Genomic DNA, 27,233 nt, shown 5'->3' on the forward strand with positions numbered 1-27,233 from the left:
CTCCCAGTAGAATGCCAGCAACGTGCCACTGCTTTGTGTCCCTTTGTTCTACACGTGCCTCTTTCTTCGGGTTTCTATTCGTGCCTCTGCTGATATCTGTCTCCTCCTCCGCACCCCAAAGACCCCGTTAGCAGCAGACAGTCCTGCCTTTTGTGCTGACCGTCGCCGCTGCGGATCTACGTTGTTGCTATTTTTTTTCTCGTGTTGGGCTTGTCTCAGTCCTACCATTCGCTGCTCGTATGTTCAGCCCACCACGCACCAGGTGCCGGTGTGGCGAGGGCCTCCGTCAAGTGCCTCCCGCCAACCCCAAACCATCTTAAACCCTCTATATCCTCTAAACAATATAAATCTCCTATACCCCGTAAATGTCCTAAACCATCTATCTACACAGTCTAACCCCCCTAAAGGTTCAAATTCCTCTAAACCGTGCACACCCTGAGCTCTTTACACCCTACGACATCCTAAGTCTAAACATCCTAGACCCTGAACCTAAAACCAGATGCACCTGGAAAGAAGCCCCTCTGAGACGTGGAAGAGTGACGGAGAACTCGTACGGTCAGAACACAAAACAAAGGGACACCTAGTTGTTTAGGCAGCAAACAAAATGCAGTGCGCCAGCCATCCATGCAACGATAGTACACAACTAGCCGCAGCAACACATCACGCAGTACCAGGATGACAGGTAGTAGCAAGACCACAAGCAGCATCGACAAGTGAGGCAGCAGCAGCATACGAGGGCGCAGCAGCAGCACAAGAGGGGTTCAAGGGAATGTTCCCCCCACAGTAGCTGACAAAAGGACTCAGCCGCTGCAACAAGCTATTTCCACAGGACTGAAGAGGAGAATGTGCATACAAAAGGAGACACCAGATTGCGCCAAACACAAAAATAATATACATATGCGGCCGCAGGCGCACAGACAGCCGATGAGGGGAGGGAGAAGAGATGGTCAGGTACGCAAAAAAGGATGGAAGCAGGGATAGCAACTTAAAAAGCGTAACGACACTCAGTAAGTGCATCGGCTACTTGCTTGTGCAGCTGCAGAGGGTATCCACGCGCAACCCCAGTACGACTGTAGTCAGCAGCAGCAACTCCGCAGGACCAGTAGAGGAAGTAGAGTTCTTCTCTGCATCTGCTATTCTTGAGGCTGTTGTTTCTGTTTCGTGCAATGTAGCTGCCATCCTGGCACCCAAAAAGCGAGCGGAAAACCTGTACTGGCGCCGCAGCGGCAGCGTCCTCTGCAGCAGCACAACAGCGGTACGGCGCTACTCATAGCAGCGCCGACCCACCATGAACGAACAGTTGTTGAACGAAATGAACGCGAGAGGTGTCAACAGCGATCGGAAGACCGCCGTTGAAGCAGCGGCAGTAGTCGCTGCTGCCGTCCCAGCACCAGAGATATCAGCAGGGCAAGCAACTTCCTGGAACAGTTCTATATGGGATGAAGCCTACAACATCAGCTAAACCGCTCAGAAGTGACCTACATCTATTGGAAATCTCAAAGGAACGGTAGCATCCACTGCTGTTGCAATTGATTGCTGCAGCAGCAACAGCCGCTGCTGCTGTAGGTCTTGTTGCATGCAAGGTCACTGGTGTCAGTTGTACGTTTGAATTGAAGCACTGTCTCGCCTTCTGTTTTTGTCCTGTTTGTCTTTTATACTAAATTTTCGTCACCTTTTAAAAATTCCTATACTTGTCGTATGTCTTCAGGACAGTACCAGCTAAGCGGAGCAGCAAAATTGACCGGCTGCAAGAGCTCATTCAAAAACGGTCAGTGGCAGGCAACAGCACAGACAGCAACGGATTCTGAGGGGGTTGCTTGACTGAAGGATGGCTGCTGCTGCGAATATCACAAAATTAGGAGCTGTTGAAGAGATGGCCACAGCAGCCTCAACAGACACATCTCCCGCCCCTGCTGCTGTTCCTCCAGGCGACCCGAGAAGAAGAAGCAGCAGCGGCGACAGCAATAGCGGCAGCAGCAGCGGCAGCAGCAGCACCAACGGCAGCAACGGTGGCAGTGGAGACGGGAGCAGCAGTGGCAGCAGCAGTGTAAGGAGCAGCAGCAACACGAACTACGGCGTAGCGCTGGGCGCCGTAGGTGCTGCATTAACCGTCACGCTGCTGCAGTATCTGCCGCGTTTGTTTTCTTATGAAGGCCGTGCTGCTTTTCGTGCTGCGCTGGTTGATGTGGGGGGCAGTGACTGGCTTGTGGTCTCCTGCTGCACCCTATTCTGCTGCGGGTGTATAGGCAGCATTCTTTACAATGCCCGCCTTGCTCACAACTGGAGGCTCGAGAGGTTCATCGTTGCTCTCGTAAACCAGCAGCGGAGGCAGCAGCAGTTGCTTCTGCAACAGCTGCAAAAGGAGGGGCATGAACAGCACCCGGGTCCGTCAGAGGAAGCCAGCGATCCGAAGAAGCAGCACGAAGATTGCAACGAAGAGAAGTGCTGCTGCGACGAAAGGGAAGAACAAGCAAAAATCGGGGTTCTGTTTGTTACAGCACACCCTGATGACGAGTGCATGTTCTTTGCCCCTAGTTTGTCCCTTTTTGCGTCAAAGAAGGAAAGATTCGAAGTCTTCTTGCTTTGCCTTTCTACTGGTATCGCCAAACCTCTCCTTAGCAGAAATGGCAGGCTTTTGGGATGCTGCCGCTGCTGAAACAGCCGCCGCCACCGCTGTTGTAGAACCAGCTTGCTGGCGCCTCAGTTGCTGCTCCCCTTCCTGCCGGTTTGGAGGTTGCTCCAGCAGCTGCTGCAGCAGGCGCCAATGCAGCAGTCGGGATTGTGTTTTGTGTTGGCCGTCATTCCTCTTTGCGGTATTGTAGACATTGCCATCGCTACTGCGTGTGCTGCTGCTGTTCCGTTTGCTGTTGCAGGGGACTACGCTGGACTGGGTACAACACGCAAGGCGGAGCTGTTTGCTGCAGCAGCTGCCTTCGGCATCCTCAAGGAGAACGTCTGCTGTGTTGACGAGGGAGATATGAAGGACGGCTGGAATAAGTGGAGCAGCAAGTCGGTGTGTGCTGCAGTGCAGCGCTTCCTTAGAGATAGGCCGCAACGAATAAACTGCGTGAGCCGGCGCCTCACGTCGAGTGCTTGTGCTGCAGCTGCTTCTGGAGCTGCTTGCCTGCTTATTGCATGCCAGCCTGTTCCTTGTTGTTCTACTGTGCATGCATGGCTCCAGCTAGAGAGGAGGCGAAACTTTTTGTCGAGGCCTTTCTGCTTGCCGCAGATATTCACCTTCGATTGCCGTGGGGTGTCGAGCCATCCAAACCACGTCAGCGTTTATGAGGGACTCAAGTAAGCAGCAGCAACCAACGCCAACAGCAGTGGCAGCAGCAGCTGGTGCAGGAACAGCTGCAGCAGGAGCTGCAGGCGCAGGTTTTTGTCTTTTTGTTCATCAGGCTGTTGAACGCAGGCGTTATTGAAACATGCAGACTTAAAAATGAGCAACAACAGAAGATGCGAATGGGGGAGCTTGGATTGCTCACCGATGCTGGGGAGCGACCAGACGAAGACCCGCTGCAGGTGACAGATGGCGAGCAGCAGCAGGAGCTGCGTATGTTGCCTTCAGTATTCATCTTCTCCCTACAAACACACGGCCTGCTCCGCAAATACTGCGGCGTTCTCAACCTTATACCCGCCACTGTGGAAGCCAACAACAAAGGCGTGTGCGTGGCTGTCGCTGTTGCTGCTGCTAGTACTGCTGTAGTTGCTGTTCATATTGCTGCTCATCCACAGTCTTGCTTCGTCGTTATTCCTTTTGAGATGGCTGCTGCAACTGCCCTTCATCCCGGTGGGGTTGATTAAGCTGCTGCCACAGCTGCTGCTGACGACGCCTTTGCTGCTCATTCGCGGGGGGCGGGAGTTGCCGCTTAGTGTTCCCTGCTGCTGCCGTGACGGCAATAGGACTATATCAAATTTGCGCCCATCTGTGCTCAGAGACGTTGCAGCCAACCTTACGCCTCTCTCCGCTATAAGGTCTGTTGCTGCAGCCGCTGTTGCAGTTGCTGTTGCTGCTGTATATGCTGCTGGTGTAGAGTTTGCTTCTAGTGTTATTGCTCGGACGACTGACTAGCATGGGGAGTGTTTTTGCTTCTTATGGGGGCAACAGTCACAACTGGGGCAGTAGAACGAGCTGCTCCTGGAGTTGCTGCCGCTGCTACAGTTTCCGTTGTCTTCACTGCTCGTGCATCTGCCTTCAGGGGAATGATGTGCCATTCTTCACAGCTGGTGTGGTTCCGCTGGCTTTTCATCCTCTTCTCTAGGTAAGACCTAAATCCTAAACCGTAGATGCATAAGGCCTCTAAGCTCTTCCTAGACGTGCGGGCCCTCTAGTTCGCTTTAGGCGAAGGCCCATAGCGGCAGTTTGCGGGCGGTGCATTGACGCCTTGTACTCATTGCTGCAGCAGCAGCTGCTGTTGCCGTTGTCGATGTGCTTTTGCACGCAGTTACTCGTACACGAATGTGTACGCCCCAATCGAATGAACTTGGGGCCGCCATTTGCCCGATAGGTCGCTGCTGCTGCAGCACAGACAGTGGTAGCAGCAGAGTGCTGCTGATACCGCTTTTTCGTGATGCCCATGAAGCAGCGATGGCTTCAGCAGCAGCAGTCTTGACGCAGCTGCTCAAGCAAGCCCCTTGCATTTCACAGGAGCTGCTGAGGACTGTCCTTGTTTGATGCTTCGAATCAACGATACTTTGCGCCGCTAAAATGCTGCACATCCGATGTCAAATGCACAAGCTACTGCTGCTGTTCAGTCACGGGCACTCTGTCTACTAAATTCTAGTCCGCCTAATATTGCTTCTGCTGCAGCAGTGGCAGCAGAAGCAACGGTCGCTGCGAACGGCGTCTGAGGCGCACTGCCGCATGTAGCCCCAAATCTACGTACCGCCAACACGTACAGCAACCAAACTCTTACCTGCTTAGTGCTGCTGCCCTGCCACTCCTGCTGGTCCCTTTGTCGCTGCTACTGCAGCACTGCTGCTGCACTGGATCCTGCAGTGTGTGTCTGTCGGCCCATACATCACAGGGGGGACTACCACCTAAAGGCTCTGCGCCATCACGCGCACCATTAAAAAGAGTCGCCGTGGAGCAGCTGCTACTGTTGCATGCAGTGCTGCAGCTGTTTCCACTAATGCCCGCGCCAATCCAACAGCTGCGGCGCTGGGGACTCGCGCCGCCTCCCTGTAGCAGCTGCAACGTGAATCCTAGATGCTTGACAGGCTGCCGCTTCACTAGCAGCAGTTGGTAAAGCTGCTGCATCCAGTAAGGCACTGAGTGCTATCGCTAGGCCGATGCTGTTGCTAGTGCTGCTACCATTGTTGCTACTACTGCTGCTGCTGGTTGGCACTGTCGTGGCCGTCTGCTGTAGCAGCCTTAGCAGCAACACTGTCGCCAGCAGGGCCATCACCGTCGGCAGCAGCAGCATCTGCAGCAGCAGCAGCAAGAAGGGCAGCAAAATTGCTCCTGGGGTGATGCTTTACTTTCTCTTTGAATGCTGCATGCGCTGCATACCACGCATCTTTAAAACTCTGAGTTTTTTCCCTGTGGCGTCGACCGGCCAACTGCGACACATCGATGCCTGCTTCCCCCTGGACAGCCGCAACAGCAGGAGCAATATCACCAACATTTCAAATTCACTCAGCTACAACAGCAGCAGCACAAGAAAAGCCATCAAAAGAAGCAGCGCAAGCTGCTTCTGCTCAAGAAATTGCATGTTGCAGAGCAAGTGGCAGCAAGAGCAGCAGCAACACACGCAGAACAATGGGTTACCTTCAGAATGCGCGGCCACCAAACATCAGCAGTAGGAAGAATCTTCTTCTTCCTAAGGTGAAGATCCAAGAAAAACAATGGGGGAGGAAGGACCTCCTGAGGTAGGTCCTGCATGCTGCTGCTCCCGTTACTGCCGCTGCCGCTGCTGCTGTCACTGCTGCTGCTGCCAGTGCTACTACTACTACTAGGTGCTTGAGGTTGTTGCTGTTGTTCAGCAAGCTGCTGTAGCTGCTGCCAGTTGATGCGTCGCTCCGTCACCTCCCAGAGCCAGCAGTCATCATCGGCTTCTACGGGGTGGGGGAAGCTGCCTTCCAGAAGAACGTGTTCCCCGATACTACTTCTAATGCTGCCGTCGATGCTGCTGCTGCCGTTGCTGGTGGTGGTGGAGAGCAGGGAATCCGGAGTGCAGCAGATGCGAAGGGTCTGCTCTGTGAGGTGTACACGCAGGTCTCTACCCCTGACACCGTGAGGAAGCAGCAAAGAGAGGGTTACTTCACTTGGTGTTTGGCTCCAGAAATAGCGGCCTGGACTTACACCTCCATTTCTGATTCGCTTTTCCATTTCAGCTTTCCCTATGCCTGTTGACAGTACTGCAGGGAGTCCTGCTGCAGCTGCTGCTGCGTCTGCTGCTGCAGCTGCTGCTGGAGGCAACTCCGCTGCCTGCACCGCCCCGCAGCGAGGCCACTCGTGAGCATCTTCAAAAGACATCCCAGTTTCACTCAGTGCTTCTTGCTGCTCCTCCTCTACCCACTTTTGCAGCAGCTCTTGCTGCTCCCGCTGCTGCTGCTGCTGCTGCTGCCGCCTTGTTGCCTCTGCTTTCGAAAGTATATCGAATCCTGAAGGTCCAATGCTCACAGTCTGGTCCTTTGTTAAGCGCCTCACTCGAGGTGCATGCGCCTTTTCTTCCTCCTCTTCTTCGTCGCCAATGTGATCCCACTTGCTGTAGTCAATTCCTCTGCTGCTGCTACTGCTGCTGTTACTGCTGCTGTTACGCAGCTCGTGCTTACGGGGAGCAGATGCCTCCTCATCGGACTCTGTGTCGCTGTCGCTCACCTCCAGTTTATCCCACTTGCTGTAGTCGACCATCTTCCGCCTGCAGCTGCAACTCTTGTTGCTGCTGGTTCCCCAAATGCCAAGAAGGCGGGCGCTGCTTTGTTTATTCTCGTCACACAGTCCGTATCTGAATTAAAATTCAGCGAATTTTCAGCAATATCCAAAGGGAAAGTCTATAAGGCTGCGGCAGCAGCAACGGTTATGCTGCTGCAGCTACTGGTGTTGCAGCGGTTCTAGTGTCGCCGCTGCTGTGTTGTTGCTGCTGTCGCTGAACTTCCCTCTGATACTAATACACTTAATTTGTTTGCAGTTTGTGCAGCTGCCTGCATGTATACCCAAGGGACGCCTATTAGCTGCCGCCGCTGCTGTGGGCCCCAGTCCGTTCCACTAGTCTGATGCAGCAGAAGCCGCAGCATCGGCAGCAGCCAGAATTGAGACTGAGTGAACAGCACAAACTTTGGAACCTGTTTTATTATCTCATCTCGCTTATCTCAAGAAAAATTATGGTGAACCTTTTCACGGACAGGCCATTTCGTCTGGCCTAGAGGGCAGCAACAGCAGCGGCAGCAGCAGCAGCCGCACTTGCAGCGGTTAGAGTGTGAGCGTGGGATTGTGTGTGTGTGTGCGTTTGTATGCTTGCCTTTCCTTACTGGGGCCACAGCGCTTACCTAACTACAAAGGTCTCAACTCATCATCATCAGCATCACCAGCAGGATCCGCAGACTTCATAGAAGCAGCTAAGATGTTCGAGCGCATGCGTTCGTGGTTTGGTTCACCCAACGAGGTGGCGGGCACGGGTTTGTTGTTTTCCTCTGTGGCTTCTGGTCCCGCTCACTGTCGAAGCTCTTCTTCTCTATCTACGGCAGCAGGAGGAGGAGCAGGAGTAGCAGGAGCAGGAGGCAAAGGAGGAGCTCCTGCGGTGCTACCAGTCTCTGTTGGGCAACCTTCTGTGTCACTTGTGTCTGCTTCGGATTATCCGACTCCATCGAAGTATTTAGAGAACCCGGATTCGATCCCGACATACTACACCTTTCAGAGCAACATGGTTTCTGACGAAGATCTTCTGCCTGGTATGCTGCGTAACTTGGAGGTGGACAGACGCCTTACGCTTCCGACACGCACACATATTCGTTTTCTCGTGACTGCCACCGACGTCATCCACTCCTGGGCTGTGCCTGCTCTGGGTATCAAGGCTGACGCCATCCCAGGAAGACTTCAGAAAGTGAACACCTTCATTCAGAGAGAAGGCGTCTTTTATGGACAGTGCAGCGAACTCTGCGGTGCTCTTCACGGCTTTATGCCCATCGTCATAGAAGCTGTTAGCCCAGAAACCTACGCAGCGCATGCAAAGAAGTGGTATAAAGAGTAACAATCGCAGGAGGCAGAGACTCTTCGTGGAAACTAACCACCCTGAAAGTGGAAAGGCTGAGGAAGGGGGAAGGTGCTTGTGCGAGGGCTTCAGGCTTTTCAAGACGAATACAGGAAACAGGTGGCGGGGAGTTAACGAATTGGTAGTCTTTGACATCCGCACGAAACGGCCCCAAGGCACTGCAGCTGCTGCTCGTATTTGTTGTTGCTGTCAGTCGTTGCTCGTGCCGGCGCTGAAGCTGCTAGCACTGTTGCGTATATTATACTATTTGCCTGTTATGTACAGCTGCACACTTCCCATTTATTTCTGTGGAATTATTGTTCTGAGGGCTATCAGGGAGAGGAGGAGCTGAATTTGCCCTTCTTTCTGTGAGTTACATTCGCTGCAAGGTGGTTGGGGGGTCGTGTGTGGGCACATGTTGAGCTGCTTGCGGCAGTAGCAACAGCTGTCAATGTGGTGTGATAAAAAGCCGCTACGACAACAGGAAAACCGACGTGTCGAAGTGCTGTTGAAGTTGGTGCTGATGCGCCTTCGAGGCATTCACGAATGCACTTGTTGGTCTTAAGGGGAAACTTTGCTTTTTCTCGGCAGGGTAGAGCAGACGCGGCAACACCTGCAGCATGGGTAGCAGCTACAGCAGGGTCAGCAGCTGCAGCAGGGCTGCAAAAGCAGCGACAGCTGTGCTGTGAGGTATTTGTTTCGGCCTCAGCTGTGGTTTACAGGGACCTGCTTTGGGGTTGAGGCATTTTTGCCAGTTTCCCATCTCGATAAGTGCATTCAAATGTGCTTGTGTGTCTTCACATTATTAGATAGCAGCAGACGTGCAAAAGGACTCCTCAGGGTCCGCTAGACGGTGCAAGTTCGCTTTTGTGCGTAGACAGTCCAAATTGCTTGGATGATGTACACCTACCATGTTGCACGGTTATTTCTGTAGTTGTTCCACAGGAAAATCAAAGGTGACTGCAGGCACATGTTCGTAGGGTGCATGCATGCTTATCCTCGCTTATTTGGTATTGGACCATAGTGTAGCTGACCAAATTCCAACATGACGCGCAAGGGCTCGTTAATGGATTAATTGTTGAATCAGTTGGTCAATTGGTGAATTAGTTGCTTGCCAAGCGGCCTTCTTTCAAGCTAGAATAGGGGCTGACCATCGCGGGAAGCACCAGGGTCGACGAAGGACGGACATTCTGAACAAGCACTCCAGTAGGGGCAATGTACTTCCGAGAGAAGTGCAGTAACGATAAATGAGCAGGTGAAAGTACTGACATAATGCAATCTTAACAAGCAAAGGCATCGACAGGCGGATTTACGCCGACAAATACAACAATCATGGCTCCTTACTTTTGCAGGCGCGTTAGATACCGGAGGCGGCCGCTGGGATCACTAAACATCTATCGATTCACTGCATATCTTTTTTGTGTTGTTCGTCGCTCATGTGCTCAAGCCTGCGAACCATCCTGCCACTTTGTGGAAGTTGAGCCTCCTGCCCTCCAAGAAGCGCAAATTCATTTTGCGTACAGATTCGCAACAACTTTTCACTTGTCCCAAGCCAATCAACATGCCTCTCAGCTAGCAAAGCCAGCTTGCAATGGCCCGTGCACAGTACAGGCATACGAACCTAACTTACGTGGACCTGCCAATGCAAAGGGGACAGCATGCAATGCTACGGTTCGAAGGCATTACACGAGGGTAGAAACACTGCGTGGAATGTGTTGGGTGCATACACTACTAAGCATTCAGGACTTCCTGGGACCCTCAAATAATATATATAAGAACCCATGAAGTAGAAATGTAGTTAGCAATTCACTAGCGTACAAAATACAATACAGAGTGTAGAGCGTGCTCGGACCGTCGCAGCAACTGTATAGTAGGCATATGGCGATGTATGTGCTTTATACTGGAATTTCAGGGAACTCAGGTTAGAGCCAGAAGTTGGCAATGAGTTTCCTTTGTAGAGCGTAAAGTGAACGATATTAATTGACAGCGGTCTTCAACAGCGGTGGAGGAGCTGTGTTGTAGACAGCATACCCAGGCAACACGATCGCTGTAATCAGGCAGCCTAGAGTCAGCAATATCCTATGTCTGCTTTTGGGCTAAGTGCAGTGCTACTCATGTAGAGCATCAAGGCCACATGATAAGGCTGGAGCCTATGACTCCCTTCGACGCGCCGCTAGATCTTAAGGGGCATGCTATGGGCACGCTTCTGAAAAGTCTTTTGGGATGTCGAGTTCGTCTTCTTTTCGCGTGAAATAGATATATACCAGGGCTCTTCCTATTAACGTGAATCCAGGAATAGTCTGGTGAGTTACAGTCCTGTAATGTGCACGAAACCTGCGACCCACTCGCTGTACTCCCCTATACAACGACTGCACTTTTTGAAGCATACCTCCGCTTATGCTAACAGTATAAATACGGCGGAAGCCTACACGATGTGGAAGTAGAGTCGTTCCTTGAGTCTAAAATAGATCCATGTCGTTGAAAGCCTACAGCGCTTGCTCCTGGCACTTCCTGTAGAGGTACGATTGTAGCAACACTACTTAAGAAGTGTCTCCTTTGGGAGCACCTGCAAAATGTGCAGGCTCTAGAGCTGCGGTAGGCTCCTGGTGAAAAAGCACATGAGACGCTCCGTACTCAGAACTTCCCTCTCCATAGCTCATCGGAGGGCTATTCTAAGAGAGCGGGAAACAGTAGCTGCTGGGGCCGCGAACCGGAAATTACAAAGTAAGCGAACATAGCTTCCCTACCCCTATTGTAAGTGATGCAAACACTTTTGTCAAAGCGGATGCATGCTGATTTTAAGTGCTTACCTGCCCACGGAATTCAGTTCTGTCGCCTCCAAGCGGTATGCATCTCCGTCACTGACTGAGTCATCTAATGCGTTTGCCGCGATAATGCTGTTGCTGGTCCAACGTCTCATCACAAGGCAGTATTGTCCGTTTCTGATTTGAGCTTATACCGCCCTCACTCCGTGTTGGAGCCATGTAGCTTCGTTTCTGGGGCACTGTTTCCTCTCCTCTTACCATAGATGATGCACAAGGCACTGCAATTACCATTGGTGTCATCTACAGTGAGGGGAGTGGAAAACGCTGCATGCAATCTTTAATGTGAAGTGGTGAACCGGTCCAGCATAATCGTCTCAAATAAAGCCAGCATGATTCATTTCTGATATGGGATCTATGTAGGCAGCAGTCTTACCGACTCGTGCATCATTTCTGCCGTCGGCGGGGGCTCAGTGGCAGAAACGGCTGCAATGAACATACACGTAATGCGGACGTTCTCGCTGCTGGCAGTTAAGCCGCCCGTTCTGCTTCTCATGCTGTGGTATGTGGCTGTAGTACTTCCTGAACATCAATGCAGAAGTCGACTGACGCAATGTGGAGGCGAGATGATTCTGCCGATTCGGCTGTTCACGGCTTTTGGCAACACAAGTGAGAGTCACTGGGCGTGCTTCAATGGGAAATGTGTGTAATGGGCTTTCTTGGTAGTCTAGTTAGCTCCCGTTGCAGTGCAGTTTAGGCTGTTCCTTTTCCAGTTCCCTATTTCATGTTCCGTGCCTGCAATATCAAAGACCAATGCCCTACTTGCTTCCAAGGTACACCCTCCCGAATTCGCCCGAGTATCGCTAATTGCGTGTACGCTAGAGACTAAGAAACAAGAAATTGTTCAACAATTGCTCAGTAATGCTTTAACTCCATGTAGCAGAACGAAGCTTGGTTGCATGGATGGTTGCCTCTCGGCACTATTTTTAGCCAGGCGCTTTGAAGAACTTGGACTGTTTTGAAGGGACGTATGAAGCGTCCTCGTCCACCTGATCAGCAGAACCTCTGGCCGCTGTATACAAGCTGCCTGGAGACTAGACGATATGCCGCTTACTGAATAAATTGCCGAATGTATTTGGATGTCTACAGCTCATCGTTCTCCTCGAGTGTGTGTTGGCAAGTCTCGTTGTAGAATACAAAAGCATGCATACTGACCAAGCCCGTAGCAAGAGCCCTTTATCCTAATCACGGAAACGTGAAGGGTTGCATAATACTAATGCTGAGTTCTATACAACCAGGTGACATCCCTCCCCACCCTCTACGCATCCGCACCGCCGCCCAAGCGCCTGGAGCTGCGGGAGAGGAGGCTTCCTGACCTAAGTTGCAATGCACCTTGCTGCAATGCATCCTGCAAGCCAGCCCACCTTAGAGGAGAACGGGGGCTGCATGCACTGGCACTGAATACAATTGTGCACAACTTCTTACTGACTGCCTACTCCCTATTTGAATGCATGACGCCTAATATGGCCGAATACTGATTCATGGGCCAACTTAGTCAAACTGCCTAATTGCAACCAGACGAAGCAACGGAGGGGCTTCCTTAGGTATGCACTTGCGCCCTTGATAAAAATTAAAGCCTGGCATCGCATCCAGCAGCATACGTGAAATCAACTAAAAATAAAAGTACCAATACCAGCCAGACCATGCCATATATTTCAGGCAGACGACGACCCACCATCACACCACACGCGCCTTTGAAGCTTGTATAGAGGGTCAAGCGGGAGGGAATGGATCGAAGCACAAGCCTAGGGGTTAGTGTTTATGAAAAGAATTTGAAACTTCAATCTCCAGAAAGTTTGTTGAGGAATTAAACTAGCACTATCACCCTATTTGCCTATGGCGCAGTGGAGCACCTGAGGAGCTGCAGCTGCGGCCCCACTCTCCCTTGCAGCTCAAGCCGAAAACTCAATTTTAAGATAGGCATTGCTTTGAGTATACGCGTCTGGTCGGGAAATACGGAGATATAAACACAGAAAATACTGGAGGAGAAAATAGGTAAGGTCTACTGCTGCACACGTCATAGTGGTTGAGTTGCTACAGAGCAGGCGCCCCCAGAGGAAGAGCAAAGGAGGGGAAGGAGGGGTGTGGAGTGTCTGCTGCCGAATAAACACTACAGTTAGTGAAGTGAATACAAAGACATTTCTTTAAAAATTGCTGCTGCTGCTGCAGTACTCATTCTGGTGCAGGGCGGCTCTAACGTGCGTGGTGGCCTACATCACATACGTTAAGCCTGCAGCAGCAGCACAGCGTGCGTAGCAAGAGAGTTGTGCCCACGCCGCATTCTGTTGCGTTGAAGTGTCTTCTATTTGCACGTTTCGAGGCATTTAATTGCAACGGAGAGAACTAAAAGGCCAGAGAAGTACGCTGGCTGCTTGGGGTGTATCTACAGTTCAGCTTCGTTTGTACGCGCTACAACGCCTACCCTACTGCTACCAACAGCAACAGCAGCAGCGCGCCTTTGGGTAGGAGCTGCGGCTGCTGCTGTTTCTGCTTGCAGCTGCTGTTTGTTTCGGACTTGAGCGCGTTTAGAGGGGAGGGAATATTTCTCCTTTATTCCTTTTTCTTCATCACAGCAGCAGAAACGATGGGGCTCTCTCTCAGCCGGCTCTTCAGCCGCCTCTTCGGCAAGCGCGAGATGCGCATATTGATGGTTGGCCTCGACGCAGCAGGCAAGACAACCATTTTATACAAACTTAAGCTTGGAGAAGTCGTCACCACCATTCCTACGATTGGTAAGCCTTCAGCCGCACTGCTGCGCTGCATTAATATAGCCTAGAGTGTGTCTTGGGCTGCTTGCGGCCTAGTTCGGCCTTTTCTGGTGTCTGTACTTCTCGGCATGCCCCTTGTGCACTTTCGCTCTGCCATTCGCCTTCAATTGAATCTTCTTGCAAACTCACATCCCCCGTCTCGCCCGCTGGAGGTAGCAGGCACACTCCCCCTGACGGCCTATTGTTGCCGTTATAGGCTGCACTGTCTTTCTCTTTTCCTCAAAGCACCAGCTCTCTCTTACCGGCATTTTCGCCTCGCTGGAGTTCCCCAGAAGACCCTGCACTCGATGTTGCTTCAAGCAGCCTCGCAGCAGGAGTAGCAGAGGCAGCGACGACAAACAGCAGCATTTAGCCCAGGAGCGTGATCTGCTTCAGATGCCTCCAGATCCCACCTCTTGTGTCTGTCGTGTGCTCTGTTGTCGCTGATGCTGCACTGTCTTGTTGCTGACGGGCGTGGGGTAGCAGTAGGCTAGTCATAGGCCCTGCGAGGCTCCGGGTTGCTGCTCGAATAGTCTCCTTCTTCACACGGACGTTCCGGTGTATCTGTTCGTTCGAGTTGAACAGCAACAGCAGAAGCTGTTGCAGCTATTGCTGAATCAGCAGCTTGTGTGTACATTTATTTGTTTTTGTTCGTTGACCTGCCTGCTCCTACTGTGCCGCTAGTCTTATTGAATTTGCTTATGCTTGGGGTTTTTATTGCTCTCCCTGCTGCAGTGGATGGTGGCTGGCGATGTATTTTGTGTTATTATTGAATGGATACGGGTCATTTTCGTTTTTGTTTGCATTTATGCCCTCAAAAATATGCATGGCACAGTACAATAGTCCACACACAGCAGCACACTTCCTACTTGTGTATATGCAGGCCGGTATGAGTCTGCGTGTATGGATGTGATTCTGGTAATGCGTCTGCATGCAGTTTGTTGCATCGCATTGTGCTGCATGACGGTGATGCTGTACTGTGGTTTTGTTCATCTTTTGTACCTCCTTGCAGTCTTAGGGAGTTTCTACAAGTTTGTGCTGGTGGGCGTAGTGTGTATGAAGGCGTTGTCTACAATTTGTTGTTGTTGTGTTCTTAGGATTTAATGTTGAGACAGTTGAGTTTAAAAACATCTCCTTTACAGTGTGGGACGTGGGGGGCCAAGATAAGATTCGCCCTCTCTGGAGGCATTATTTCTCCAACACCCACGGCATCATCTTTGTTGTAGACTCAAACGACAGAGAACGCATTGTAGATGGTACTGCTGCTGCATCTGCCTCACCTTCTGTTGCTGCTGCAGATTTCGCCGCTGCTGAAAGTTCTGTTACTGCTACTACTGATGTTGCGGTTTCTGTTCATCTATTTCGGCTGCTACTGTCGTTGCTGTCAGTGCTGGTGTTGCTGCTGCAGCTGGTGATGTTGGTGTTGCTGTTGCTGCTGCATTGGCTGTTGCTTTCGTGTGTGCGGGTATCGTTAGTATTTGTGTTCTAGGTGCTTCTTTAGCATTTACTTTGGTGCTGTTGGCGCGACAGTGCCGTCCGTGTAGATGGTGGTGCGTAGAGGTGTTTGTTTGCCCTGCTACAGCGAAGGAGGAGCTTCACCGCATGCTAGGTGAAGACGAGCTGCGGGATGCGGTGTTGCTGGTGTTCGCAAACAAACAAGACTTGCCGAATGCCATGAGCGTTCCCGAGATAACCGACAAATTGATGCTCTACTCTATAAGAAATCGACATTGGTATATTCAGTCTGCATGCGCCACTGCTGGAGATGGCCTGTTCGAAGGTCTCGACTGGCTCTCCACAACCCTCGCCAACAAGTCGTACGTACCAACCCTGGACTATAAAACCTAATCCATAAACTTAGAAACCCGAAATCCTAGACACTAGAACCATATGAGTGAACTCGCAACCGTAAACAAATTTGCTGACCCTAGTGGACATACACTGGACCATAAACTTGACCTGGCTATACACGAGATGCTAAACCCCATGATTAAACCCCCAAACCCTATAGCCGATTTGCTAACCCTATATTCTAGACTCGTAGACTGTGAACCCTAAGCTCGAAATATCACATGCGGAAACGAGAGCGGGGGACGCTAGACTTGAAACGTTTGCATCATACGGCGTCATACATGCGCATACCTTTAGGCATATATGCGAACAGTTTGAGTGCTAAATCCTAGGCGCGCAAGACCTGGACTGTATGTGCGGGTTCAAGCTAGTGCTTAAGGGACTTCTCGTTTTTTCTTGCCTTTGCTTTATTGACTAGTGCTAGAGTGCTGATTTGATGCGTTTGGCTTGTGGCCTTGGGCTTGGGGTTTACTTGCTGTTCAGAACCGACTAGACAGACGAAGGAAAGCTTAACGGAAACGGAAGTACAGGAAATCTGCTGCAGCTGCAGCAGCACCGCTCACGCTGCGGTCGCAGGTGTGGAAGGGTATGGCGCCTGTTCGAAGGGGACAGCAGCGTTTGCTGCTCGTGTTGCTGTTTGCTGCTGCTTTTGCTGCTGCTGCCCCGTTGCGGCAGCAGCAGCGGTTCTCGTAGCTGCGTTCCGAGGCTGCTGCGGTTGGAGGTGCTGCAGGGGATACACAAGTCGCAGCAATAGCAGCTGCAGCTGCAATAGCAGCTGCGGCATCAGCAGCAGCAAAGGGTTGTGGGTAGTTGGGTTTGCTTCCTCTTCATTCTTTTTATTGCCTCTGGGGTTGGAGCGGTTTGTTGTTCAGCATTTGTGCCGCCCTCCGGCTGCGTGTCTCTTTTGCACGTCTCTAACTCTCTTGCTGCTCAGATTATTTAATTACAATAAAGCAGTTCGTTTTTAATTGCAGTAAAGCAGTCTGTTGTTTAAGTGCGGTCTCGAGTTTACTCTATTTCCTTTGGAAAATACATGGACAAGTCTTGCAGAACCCCAAAACGATAGCAGCACACGCAACATGAACTCACAATGAGGCGTTCAGGAGAGGGGAGAAGAATGTTCAGCTGTTGAGGCAGGCAGAACTATCGTTTAGAGGAGACGAGTCAGGTGTACAGTTTGAAATACTGGCTAGAGGATGTAGATTTCTGACCAGATAGCTTCTCAGAAGGTAATTTTCAGTTACAAAAAGACAACCACACAGGACCATCGGCGCTTGCCAGCAAGGTTAGAGCGACGCTCGAAACCAAAAATGTTCTGTTTTTTATCTAGTCGAGTCGGCAGGAAGTTGGAGCACAGGGAAAAGGGACACGTCTAGAGGGGATGATGGTGGGGAGGGACTTGCATTTAGGCGCGCATCGACGTTCGGCAGTCGCTGCTGCCGCAGCTGCCCAGGTAGTTAAAGCTGTTCCTAACGGGCGTAGAGCTTTTGTTCGTCTATTGTTTCTCAAGAGGTGTAGATGGAGGATGGGTGCTACAGGAGTTTTGCCCTGTTCAAATTGGAAGCACGCACGCATCTTTTTCTCGTTGGTCCTCGAAGGGAACGAGGCCTAGGGAGAAACAAACAGTGGACCTCGGCACTGCCGGGCTGCAGATACTGGGGTAGATGTTGGGTATGATCTACATCTTCCATATATTGCCTATGTAGTTTGTTCTTAGTATCTTTTATATTCTTGCCTTTGTCTAAAGGCAGGATATGCCTGAGGCAGGGGGGAACCTTGCCGCCGTTTAAGTCGTGTGGAAAGGTGGGTTCTTTGAGCAGGCTTATTGCCTCATCTCCCCTACGTTAAGGGATAATCCACCTTCACACTGAAGCAACATATATGTGTGTACATATGTGTGAGTACATAATTGTATATGTGTGTTTATATATGCATAATTTTTCGTGCGCATATTGATATGTAAATGTTTGTGTTTCCACACGTACACGGGGCATCACTGCATTGGTTTCTGCTGTTTAGGATTTTCCGCGGGAGAACCTGTTATTCAATAATTATCATCTATACTGATTTCTTGAGGGAAATAAAGGTGCAAACAAATCGCAGTGGAGCAATATGTGAGGAGATGTGCGCTATCTGTTGCTTGCTGTTGCTGCTGTTTTCCTCATGTAAGAAGCAGTTACACCATCATGCAAAATATTTAATATTCAGCTGCATTTATTGTTCATTTAATTCAAAGAAAGCATGGTCAAGCAGAGAGGCGGCGGCAGCAGCAGCGGCCGCTGTCGGTCGCCACTGGGCTGCTGTCAGTGTCAGTAGGCATCAGCAGCCGGAGGAGTAGGAACAGCAGCAGGATCAACAGCAGCAACAGAAGGAAGCCTTTTCAGGGGGATCTTTTCAAAGAAGTATTGATTGCCTCATTCTGAAGGTTTCGCCCTCATAAATCTGTGTAAGTAGGAAACCGCTTCCCGAGTAGCAGGAGCAGCGGCAGCGGCAGTCGTCGGTGGTGGTGATGTGTCCCCGGCTTTGCTAAGCGCGTTTTTGTCTTTCACAAGTTTGTTAATTCCTTTTTATTAACTGCTAGAGCAGCAAGCAAAAGACACAGAAGAGGGCGGCAGCACGCCGTTGCTGCTAGTGGCGCTACACACGTTCGTGCTGCAGTTGCCTCAGCAGTAGCAGGAGAACACAGCAGGTTTCAGGTGACCCCGGGGCACTTGTGTGCACCTCATAGATGCGCTATTTATCATTTATCTTCTCCTCTCAGTTCTCCTTTCGCTGTACGGGCACACCCGTAAATGCAGTTAAACCCCAACTGCTCCAGACAGAGGAATCGGCGCCTTTGAGGCCGACGGCCTGAGAAATTCACGAACTGTCCGCATCACAGAAAAGATGCTGGTGCTGCACTTGTGTGGCTGCGCTTGTATTCGTGCACGGGGATGCTGTGCATGGACACCGCAGCAGGGGAGGCGGGGAGTTGACCAGCGAGAGGGAGGGGAGTCAGCTCTGTGCTGCGCAAACCCTTCTTTTCCCTTCCAAGTAGTCTATGCGCATTCTTGTGATCTGTATGCAGGTCGAGACTGTCGTGGCTTCAGACGCAGCCAAAATGACAGGTACGCCAGCGGTTGCAGCAGCAGCAGCAGCAGCAGCACGGCAACATTGTTAAGCGCCCCCCAGTGGTACACGCACTTTGTGATTGGACTTTGTGTACATATCCAATTTAAACAATTAGACGTCACGCTTCATTCTACCCTGATGCTGCGTGCAAATGGATACAACTGCATGCACGCAGCAGAAACAACTCCATATGTGCATGTGTGTGGTCTGTGTGGTGTTCAGTGAAGTACAGTGGAGTCCCTGCCGAGTCGGCGTCGGTGCGGGCGACGACTCCCTTTGAAGGGCAGAAGCCGGGCACATCAGGTTTGCACTTTATGCTGCATTTATTGTTTTCTGCTTTTATCTCTTGTGCTGCGCATGCAGTCAGCATTCAGGGCTTGTTGTTTGCCTCCTCTCTGTTATTGGTTCTTCATTTACTCTATGCTGCTTTCCGTTCCATCTTTTCTCTGGTTTTGCTTGGTTAAAAAGAACCAAGATGTTTGTTCTTTGTTGTGCTGCTTATTTGCTTCGTGGTGCCCGGTTGCTTATCTGCCTCCTCCTTGGCTGTTCCTCTGCTCCCTGCTGTCTTTGCCGTTAATTGACTTTGGCTATAATTGCGTTTGCTTTTTTTTGTGTGAAGGACTAAGAAAGAAGACCCGCGAGTTCATGCAGCCCGGCTATCTGTCAAACTATGTGCAGGTGTGCTAAGAAGTTGGCTTTTATTTGTTTTATTTTCTTTTTGTCTTTGATTCTATTATTGTGCAGGGATGTTTATTACGTCGTCGTTTTATTCTAATTGTAATAAGGCATGCATTTGTTTCTGATTTTATGTCTTGTGTGGCTTTCCTGGTTATTGTGAGCTCATGAGATAATTCCCTGTGTGTATGTGCTTCTCGTTTCCATACGAATAAGAATTGAGCTGTGCAGGTCGGTAAATTGTGTGTTATTTTTTGTGCTTTCTGGTTTCGTTTAACGTTTTGGTTCAAACTAGTGGCCTCTAGTGCAGATCTGTATATGTGTTGGTTTTATTTGAGATGTGCATGAATGGGTTGTTTTGTATTCAAAGGTCCACTGCAACAAAAAACATCCTTATATTTACATTTATGCTTGGAATAGGATGGGCTCACATGGCTCACATGGATGCCGTAGGAGAAAGTCGCAAGGATGTGTGTGCGAGAGCAACAAAACTAAGTGTAGGGGTTTAGGGTTTGCGTGGGTGTCTGCAGGCAGTATTCGACTGCCTCCCTCAGTCTGAAGTTCGGGGAGGTACAATGCTGGTTGCAGGAGATGGCCGCTACTTTTGCGACGAAGCAATTAAGAAGATTGTAGCCATTGCAGCAGGCAACGGCGTGGGCAGAGTTTGGATAGGTGGGTTTGTTGTTGCTGTTTGGCTTTTGGTTCTCCATTTCGTGTTGTTGATTATTCTTGTTTACAGTTTGAGGTTTGCTATTCTTGCTTTTTTGCTGTTCTACGCTGCTGGTTGTTGCTTGTTGCTGTTTGGTCTTGTGTGCTGTTTTGCTGCTTGTTTGTTGCTGGTTGCTGTGAAGTCCATCGTTTCAGTTTACACACGGGTAAATGGATGATTATTATTACCTTTACTAATTTAATGAATAATTCAAGATTAGGACTGTCGATAGAGGCCCTTCTCTTTCTGTCCGTGTTTCAGTTTACTTTTTTGAAGTGCTTTTCATTTTTAGCTACCACTAACTTCGTCTACTAGCTTCTCTGGCGGCTGGGTTTTCGGGTACTTTTTTCCTCTCTTCTGCTATCCACTGGTGTAGTTGTCTGCGCCTCCTGCAAGGGTTGATATATAATGTGATCTCATATTTGTTCAGCTAAGGATGGATTGGCTTCAACCCCTGCATGCAGTGCTATTCTGCGTCTTCGAGAAGAAGGGGTTGCCTTCGGCGGGTTTATTTTGACAGCCTCTCACAATCCCGGAGGCATTGATGCGGACTTCGGCGTTAAATACAACACAGCCAATGGAGGTACGCAAAAGCGATTAATCTGGCGAGTGGCTTGTTGGCTGTTCAGTTGTTTGGTTATTTTGTTCCCTGTCTGCTCGCTGACCGACCGGATGCTGTACTGTGTGCGTTTTATTCGGCTGACTTCGCTTATCTGGTTGTGTGCCAGCTCCCCGCTTAACTGTGGTTTGCTGGTTGTCCTTGCTTCTTTTAGTTTGTTTGTCCATCTGTTCGTTCTCCTTCGCTGCTTTTAACTGCAGCAGCGTTCGAGCGACATTATGTGCATTTCTCCACAACACACCCGTAGCTGACCGACGGCTTATGCCGCACTCTGAGTGCTTTATTCGGTTTTTTCTCATACTTCTCGGGTTAACAGTTTACAACTGGGGTTTGAGGTGTATGCAAAATTAGATCCGAATGGGGTGATGCGTGAATTTGTTTTGTGCAGCAGCCTTCCTTGCTATATACTTCGTGTATTGTCTGTATCCTGTCTTCTGTCTTCTTCAATTACCACTTGAATGCATGGCAAGAGGCACAATGCGAGATGACTGTATTTTTGATGGGAAGAGAACTGCCTGTGCAATTGCTGCCTGTTTGTGCTGCAGCGCCTGCGTTAGAAGGCCTGACAAATCAGGTGTACGAGCGGACGAAAGTCATAAAAGAAATAAAACATGTTAAATTGCTGGACTTTGATTTGGACTCCTACGGTGTCAAGGTTCTTATAAAGGAACAGTTCATGGTGAGCAGAGGGGGGTTCCTACTGCGTCGCACAACCTGAAATACCGCTTAGTTTCTGGGACCACTGCAAGAAACTCAACCGTTTTCTGTTCATTACTATGTGAAAAGAGTACCTTTGGTTCAATGCCACCGGCTTTGTCTGTATGCGTTCGTGTCGCTCCTTTCCTTCTCTTTTGTTGCTCGTGTTAATGTCGGTTGTGGTGCTTGTGTTGCTGTTCTCTATATGATACATAGTGTCACGGCTCTTCTCTGTTCGTTGTTCGTTAGTTCGCCTTACCACCAGAGTTGTCTTTTTGTGTGGCTGCACAGGCAGAGGTGATCGACGGCACTGAGGACTGGTTGCGCCTAATGAAGGCGGTGTTTCACTTTCCTGCTCTAAAGAGATTGTTGCAGTCTCCGTTTTCTTTTGTCTTCGACGGCATGAACGGCGTCGCGGGCCCTGCAGCAGAACGCCTTTTCGTACAGGAGCTGGGGGCAAAACCCAGCTGCCTCCGGTGCTGCAAACCCCTCGTAAGCATCAGCTCACGCCACCGCTGCAACGCATGTTGCTGAAGATGTGCCGCCGCGGTTGGTTCGTGCGCGCATCTGGTGCAGCACAAGGCGCTGCATCAACCAATGCACGTATGCACGCAAGTAGCCCATGGTTATGCTGGACTGATGCATGCATGCATGCATGCATACAACGAACATACAACGAATTCCCCGACAATTTTGTTTTTGTTATTGTCAGCCGGATTTCGGAGGTCACCATCCCGACCCGAATTTGGAGTACGCAAAGGAGTTGGTGGAGATAATGAAAATTTTCTCTCCTGAGAAAGTTGACAGCAGCACGCCTCTCTTCGGGGCTGCAGGAGATGGAGACTGCGACCGCAATATGATTCTAGGTAATATATTTTGGCAGTTTTCGTGTTTCGCTGCATATACATTCTCTTCTAGCATTGGTGTGTTATTTTTCCATTGGGTCTTCTCCGAATTCCAACATTTTTTCGTATGATTTGTGATTGCCTTGCAGGTCCTGGTTTCTTCGTGACTCCCAGCGACTCTGTCGCCATTATTGCGATGTACGCTGAGAAAGTAATCCCTTTTTTCATGAAAAATAAAGACGGAAGTGGAGGGTTAAAAGGAGTCGCAAGGTCCATGCCCACATCAATGGCCCTTGACAGTGTAGCAAAAAAACTCGGTAAGAGTTTGTTTCACTTTGTTCTTTTGTCGCACGCATGCCACGCATATTGGGGCTTTGTTCTCGTTCTGTGTAGATTGTGTGCCGCACATTTGTCGGTTTGTTCTATTTGCCGGCTGCATCTATGTACATATGCATGCTGGTGTATCGCGTTCGTATTTTAGTATTAGTGTCAGCTTTTTCTCCTCCGTGTGCCAAAATGATTGTTTTTATGTCTGTGTTTGCTGCATAATATGCTTCACGCTTCGGTAGGCTGCCTGTCTGGAGAGCAAGGGGGAACCGTTTTCTATTTAGTTTCTTTCTCGCTTTTTCTTCAGGCAAAGAGCTGTACGAGACGCCAACGGGCTGGAAATACTTCACGAACTTGATGGATGCGGGGAAGTTGTCTATTTGCGGGGAGGAATCCTTTGGAACTGGGTCGGTTCATGTGCGCGAGAAAGACGGCTTGTGGGCAGTGCTCTGCTGGCTGTCGATCTTGGCTTACCGCAACGGCCTCATGGATAACATGCAAGAAGAACTCGAAATGCAGAAGGAGGGAAAGCTCATCCCCCAAACGCCTCCGGCAACCCTAGAAAACTTCGTAGGAGTTCAACAGATCGTCGAAGAATTCTGGAAAGAATTCGGAAGAAACTATTACATGAGGTTCGTGGTTGTACATTTATACTGTTAAAATGCTTTTGACACTGTTATTCTTTAGATATCTATACATCATTCTATTGCATATTCAGTGCATGTGTGCCCTTGCAGTTCAGTTGAAGTATCTGTATTATTGTATTCCCTGCTATATATTAATAGCATTTGCTTGCTCTCGGTGCAATTACCAAGTCATAATGCATTCAATATATTTATTCCTACAGTTGTACTGCATTTAAGACATTTATGTCATTCTACTGCATTTGCGCATTTTGTGTCTTCAACCCATTGTACAGCATTTGAATTCAAGCTTTTACTGTGTACCACTTTAATATTCTACTCTTTGCGTACATAAATGTACATAGTGCCTTTAGTTGCATTCCCCAAGCCCTTGGGGCGCAGAGCGTTCAACCCTAGAAGCGCCCACACCATAAGCGCCAAATCGTAGGCGGTAGCCACCCCGAGCTTGTGAAAGCGGGGCAGTATGGATGGGCTTGTGTTTTATTTCTCTGTTACATTTTTGTTGTTTGATTTGGCTTCAGATACGACTTCGAGAACAAGAGCAGCACAGCAGCCAACGAAATGATGGCCGCCTTGAAGCTGCTGACGGCTGGGGGCAAGGAGGCCCTCGAGAGCCACATTAAGGCAACAGTTCCAGCAGAACTGCAGAGCAAACTAAAAGCAGAAAGAATTGATGTTTTCAAATACACAGACCCCATCGACCACTCTGTCGCCGACAACCAGGGAATTCGCCTCTTCTTCCCTAAAGGAAGGGCCATCTGGAGACTGTCAGGTGAGCGAGCCAAACCAGCCCAATGCACCTCGATGCTGCTCCTGCTATTGCACTTGCCGCTGGTACTGCAGTTGCTGTTGCTGCTATCCAGTGGGTATATACCGCAAAAATTGTTTGACAAAAGGCAAAGTTGGAGGCATTATCGGGTGCCTCGTCTAAGTGCAATCATAAAATGCACTAGCTGGATGAGTTGCGTTTGTTCAAATGATTTATACAAATTGAAGGCACCCTCTCTGGCCGTTCTTTTTCTCAGGCACTGGAAGCAGCGGGGCTACCATTCGCATGTACTTTGAGTTGGTGGAGGATAAGGAAGACTGTCTCATGAAGAAACCTCAAGAAGTTCTAAAGGACTTAATTGCTTATGCAATTGCCTTTTGCAAAATCAAGGAATACGTCGGCACAGACGTTCCCACAGTCATCACATAAGCATCTGCAACTAGCACAATGCACCTGTCCGTATACGTCAGGACAGATTCCTTTTTTCCGGCTTTCTTATTCCTCTGCACAGCAGAGAACTAGACACCGAACTAATGAGATAAGCTGCCTCTTGCTAGCGCAAAAGGCAGCTAACGATTTCAATCAATTACAGCATATCTTCTGATTGTTGGTGTGCTCTCTTAAGGCATCGTTTATGAACAGAGATAATATATTCAACCATAATAGAAATTATATGCATGCAAAGGGTTATAATATCCACGGTGTTCTCACGGATGTTTAAACAGCTACAAAGGCGATTACCCTGCCAACTTATATTCATGCTGCCTTTATTAGCATCAGTGAGGTAAAGTGGGAGGAAAACAGAGATAACGGAGAAAGATAGATATATAACATATAGCCAACAATAGACAGCCTAGAAGTGAAAGAAGAACAGCGAAATGTCAGCAGACATGTATAGAGGACCTACTCTTTCTTCCTTAGCTCTAAAACAAACATGTGTAAAACAGAGAGAGGCTTGAATTGAAACTATACAGCAATAGTTATTGAGAGAGAAACTGGATTCCAAGGCAGCCTCTTGACCCACATATAAGCTGCCTCAAATCACAGCGTCTTTTGTGTGACTGCTCCCTGGCAGAGAGGATATTGCACGATGACAAGCTATTCAAAGAGAGAAGCTACAGCTTTTTCACGACAATATTTCTGGCAAGATTCCATATGGCTATATATAAGGCCGGCATTGCGTTTTACCCTTTTAAGCAATCTGCTATTTATTTGTGTGTTTATGGTAGAACAACACGATCTTCTTAAGCTGGGCAGGCCAACGCTGCATCGAACCTACTGTACATTGGGATAATGCACGAAATCATGCACGTTATACAACATTAGTTGATTAACTACAAAGTATTTGCACTGAACAATCCCATATCTTCATTTTGCATCCCGGCATAAAGAGACAGCAAAGCACTGTTTGCATATGTGCTTTGATTCCCAACACAAAACATGAACAAGCAAGACTGTGACGGCAGGCAGACGAGTCCCAGGTTGTTTTTAGAAGAAACCTAAAGAATATTTCCCTACTTTAACTATTTGTTAGTGACGTTACAATGTCAGACTGGAAACAGCTCGTTTGTTGTGTGCAACAGAATACCGCTTTGTTTCGCCATCTAAGGTGGACAACAGCCACGATGACAGGGCTGCCACACACGACGAAGAACAGCTAAAAAACAACTTCAACTTGATTAAATTACAGAATAAACAAAATAAATGGGGGAAAAGGATAAACAACGCACCTTGTGCAAGACCAGTGCACCACTCTAGGTGTCCACTGGCACACCAGCGGAGCCGTGTACCATAAAGGCGTTGTCTGAGGGAAGTTCAATGAATATATCTAAATACAAGTATTTATTTGTTATTAAGTTCTTATTAGTATCCATTGTTAAGGATGTTTCCTCAAAATTAGCACCAAATCGGCGGGGCTGAACTGCAGCGCGGTGAACCGCCAGATCAAGCCATGCCGAGTTCGCCGCGATATGCTGTTAGAAGAGCCCGCACTTCCGTTAATTCAATTGAATAACAAAGTTAATATACTCCTTTTATTGACATTCAAGACGGTTTCCTGCTTGTCATACATTTTTTCCCCACTGGTTTCCATTTCTCCACAAGCGGCTCGCCGGAGCTCGCTGTAAGCCCTGACACGTTGTTCAACTCCCTTCGTTCAAGAACAAGGCAGCAATTTTGAGCCACAGTTGCTTTAAATGAGCCATGCCCATCTGTGGTGGAGGAGTTCAAACTGAGATCTCGGCCTCTTGGCTGCATTTGCAGCCACTGTACCTCCTCTGCGGCGGTTACTCAAGATGCTGACGGGGGCAAAGCGGAGCGGCTTTTTGCCGGTCATCCACACAGATAAAGCTGAATCATCAGCATCTACATCTGCAGGTGGCGGCAGCAGGAGGTCCCGCATGAATTCCTCTGCGGGGGGTAACTCGAACCACCGTGTTGCTGGAGTTATTCCAGGGAACAACTCTATCAACAGCAACAGGATCAGGAACAGTAGGGGTAGCTTCCGTTGGGGTCGACGATGGTTTATCTTCAGGTTTTTTCAACGACTTAGGACAGGGGCTTTCCCCTTTCGTTATTGCTTACTGTTATTTCTTTTGGCGGCTTGTGTCATAACACAGCTGGTCGTCTTCATGAAAATTAGCCGCAACACAGGAGCCTACTTAGCCTCTAGTTCTTTATTAAAGAAATCTACCTATAATTCATCAACTGATGCCCAAGGTTAGTCTATAATACGCACGTTTCTCGCTGCGCTGCTGCTGCTGGCACCGCTGGAGCAACAAGATGCATTGGTGCAGCATATTCAGTGCTGCTACACACATATACTATTATTATAGACGAATGTTCATGTATCCACCTACGTGTATACACACACATGTATTCATGAGTATATATATGGATATATTCAATATGTACTATTATTATTAGTATTCGTATAGATTCGTATGTGTATATATGTATATGTACATGTATATTATGCATGTGCTTTCCTCTCAGCATCGAGTCACCTGTCTGCTGCATCTATTCGCGTATTGCTAGAGGAGTATGACTCTGCATCTAAGGCGTTGCCTTATGTAGGCAACGAGGAATATATGCAAAAATTGCAGCCTCTTAGTCGTGGTTGGTATAATTCTTTGGCTGTTTTTCCTTTTTCTTCTGATCAAGCCATGCATGGCAGGCTTGGGGTCAATAGCAATGGTGACCCCCAATGGGTACCTGCAGAGAT

At 49.2% G+C, this 27,233-nt stretch overlaps 5 protein-coding genes across 5 annotated transcripts; 4 read left to right on the forward strand and 1 right to left on the reverse strand.

Annotated features, from left to right (window-relative positions):
* Positions 1-1,828: 1,828 nt before the first annotated feature.
* On the forward strand, positions 1,829-3,807 carry EMWEY_00024360 (N-acetylglucosaminylphosphatidylinositol deacetylase, putative; the record flags this gene model as incomplete). The annotated part of the gene is made up of 4 exons (XM_013478010.1): positions 1,829-2,597; positions 2,874-3,013; positions 3,230-3,297; positions 3,402-3,807. 4 exons carry the CDS (start codon positions 1,829-1,831, stop codon positions 3,805-3,807), a joined length of 1,383 nt encoding a protein of 460 aa, XP_013333464.1.
* A 1,521-nt stretch (positions 3,808-5,328) lies between these two features.
* Positions 5,329-6,859, reverse strand: EMWEY_00024370 (nuclear movement domain-containing protein, putative; the record flags this gene model as incomplete). Its single annotated transcript, XM_013478011.1, has 2 exons — positions 5,329-5,592; positions 5,774-6,859. 2 exons carry the CDS (start codon positions 6,857-6,859, stop codon positions 5,329-5,331), a joined length of 1,350 nt encoding a protein of 449 aa, XP_013333465.1.
* Positions 6,860-7,568: 709 nt separating this feature from the next.
* EMWEY_00024380 (cytochrome c oxidase subunit II, putative) lies at positions 7,569-8,195 on the forward strand (the record flags this gene model as incomplete). Its single annotated transcript, XM_013478012.1, has 1 exon — positions 7,569-8,195. One exon carries the CDS (start codon positions 7,569-7,571, stop codon positions 8,193-8,195), a length of 627 nt encoding a protein of 208 aa, XP_013333466.1.
* A 5,406-nt stretch (positions 8,196-13,601) lies between these two features.
* On the forward strand, positions 13,602-16,108 carry EMWEY_00024390 (ADP ribosylation factor 1, putative; the record flags this gene model as incomplete). The annotated part of the gene is made up of 4 exons (XM_013478013.1): positions 13,602-13,749; positions 14,862-15,020; positions 15,347-15,581; positions 16,099-16,108. 4 exons carry the CDS (start codon positions 13,602-13,604, stop codon positions 16,106-16,108), a joined length of 552 nt encoding a protein of 183 aa, XP_013333467.1.
* A 2,607-nt stretch (positions 16,109-18,715) lies between these two features.
* On the forward strand, positions 18,716-24,439 carry EMWEY_00024400 (phosphoglucomutase/parafusin related protein 1, putative; the record flags this gene model as incomplete). The annotated part of the gene is made up of 12 exons (XM_013478014.1): positions 18,716-18,722; positions 18,949-19,029; positions 19,346-19,404; positions 19,932-20,073; positions 20,541-20,693; positions 21,275-21,408; positions 21,717-21,917; positions 22,138-22,291; positions 22,420-22,587; positions 22,905-23,229; positions 23,763-24,013; positions 24,267-24,439. The coding sequence occupies 12 exons, from the start codon at positions 18,716-18,718 to the stop codon at positions 24,437-24,439; spliced, it is 1,848 nt and encodes a 615-aa protein (XP_013333468.1).
* Positions 24,440-27,233: the final 2,794 nt, after the last annotated feature.

This window comes from Eimeria maxima, genomic scaffold (assembly GCF_000499605.1).
Source record: "Eimeria maxima Weybridge genomic scaffold, Emw_scaff251, whole genome shotgun sequence".
In the NCBI taxonomy this organism is placed as follows: Eukaryota; Apicomplexa; class Conoidasida; order Eucoccidiorida; family Eimeriidae; genus Eimeria; species Eimeria maxima.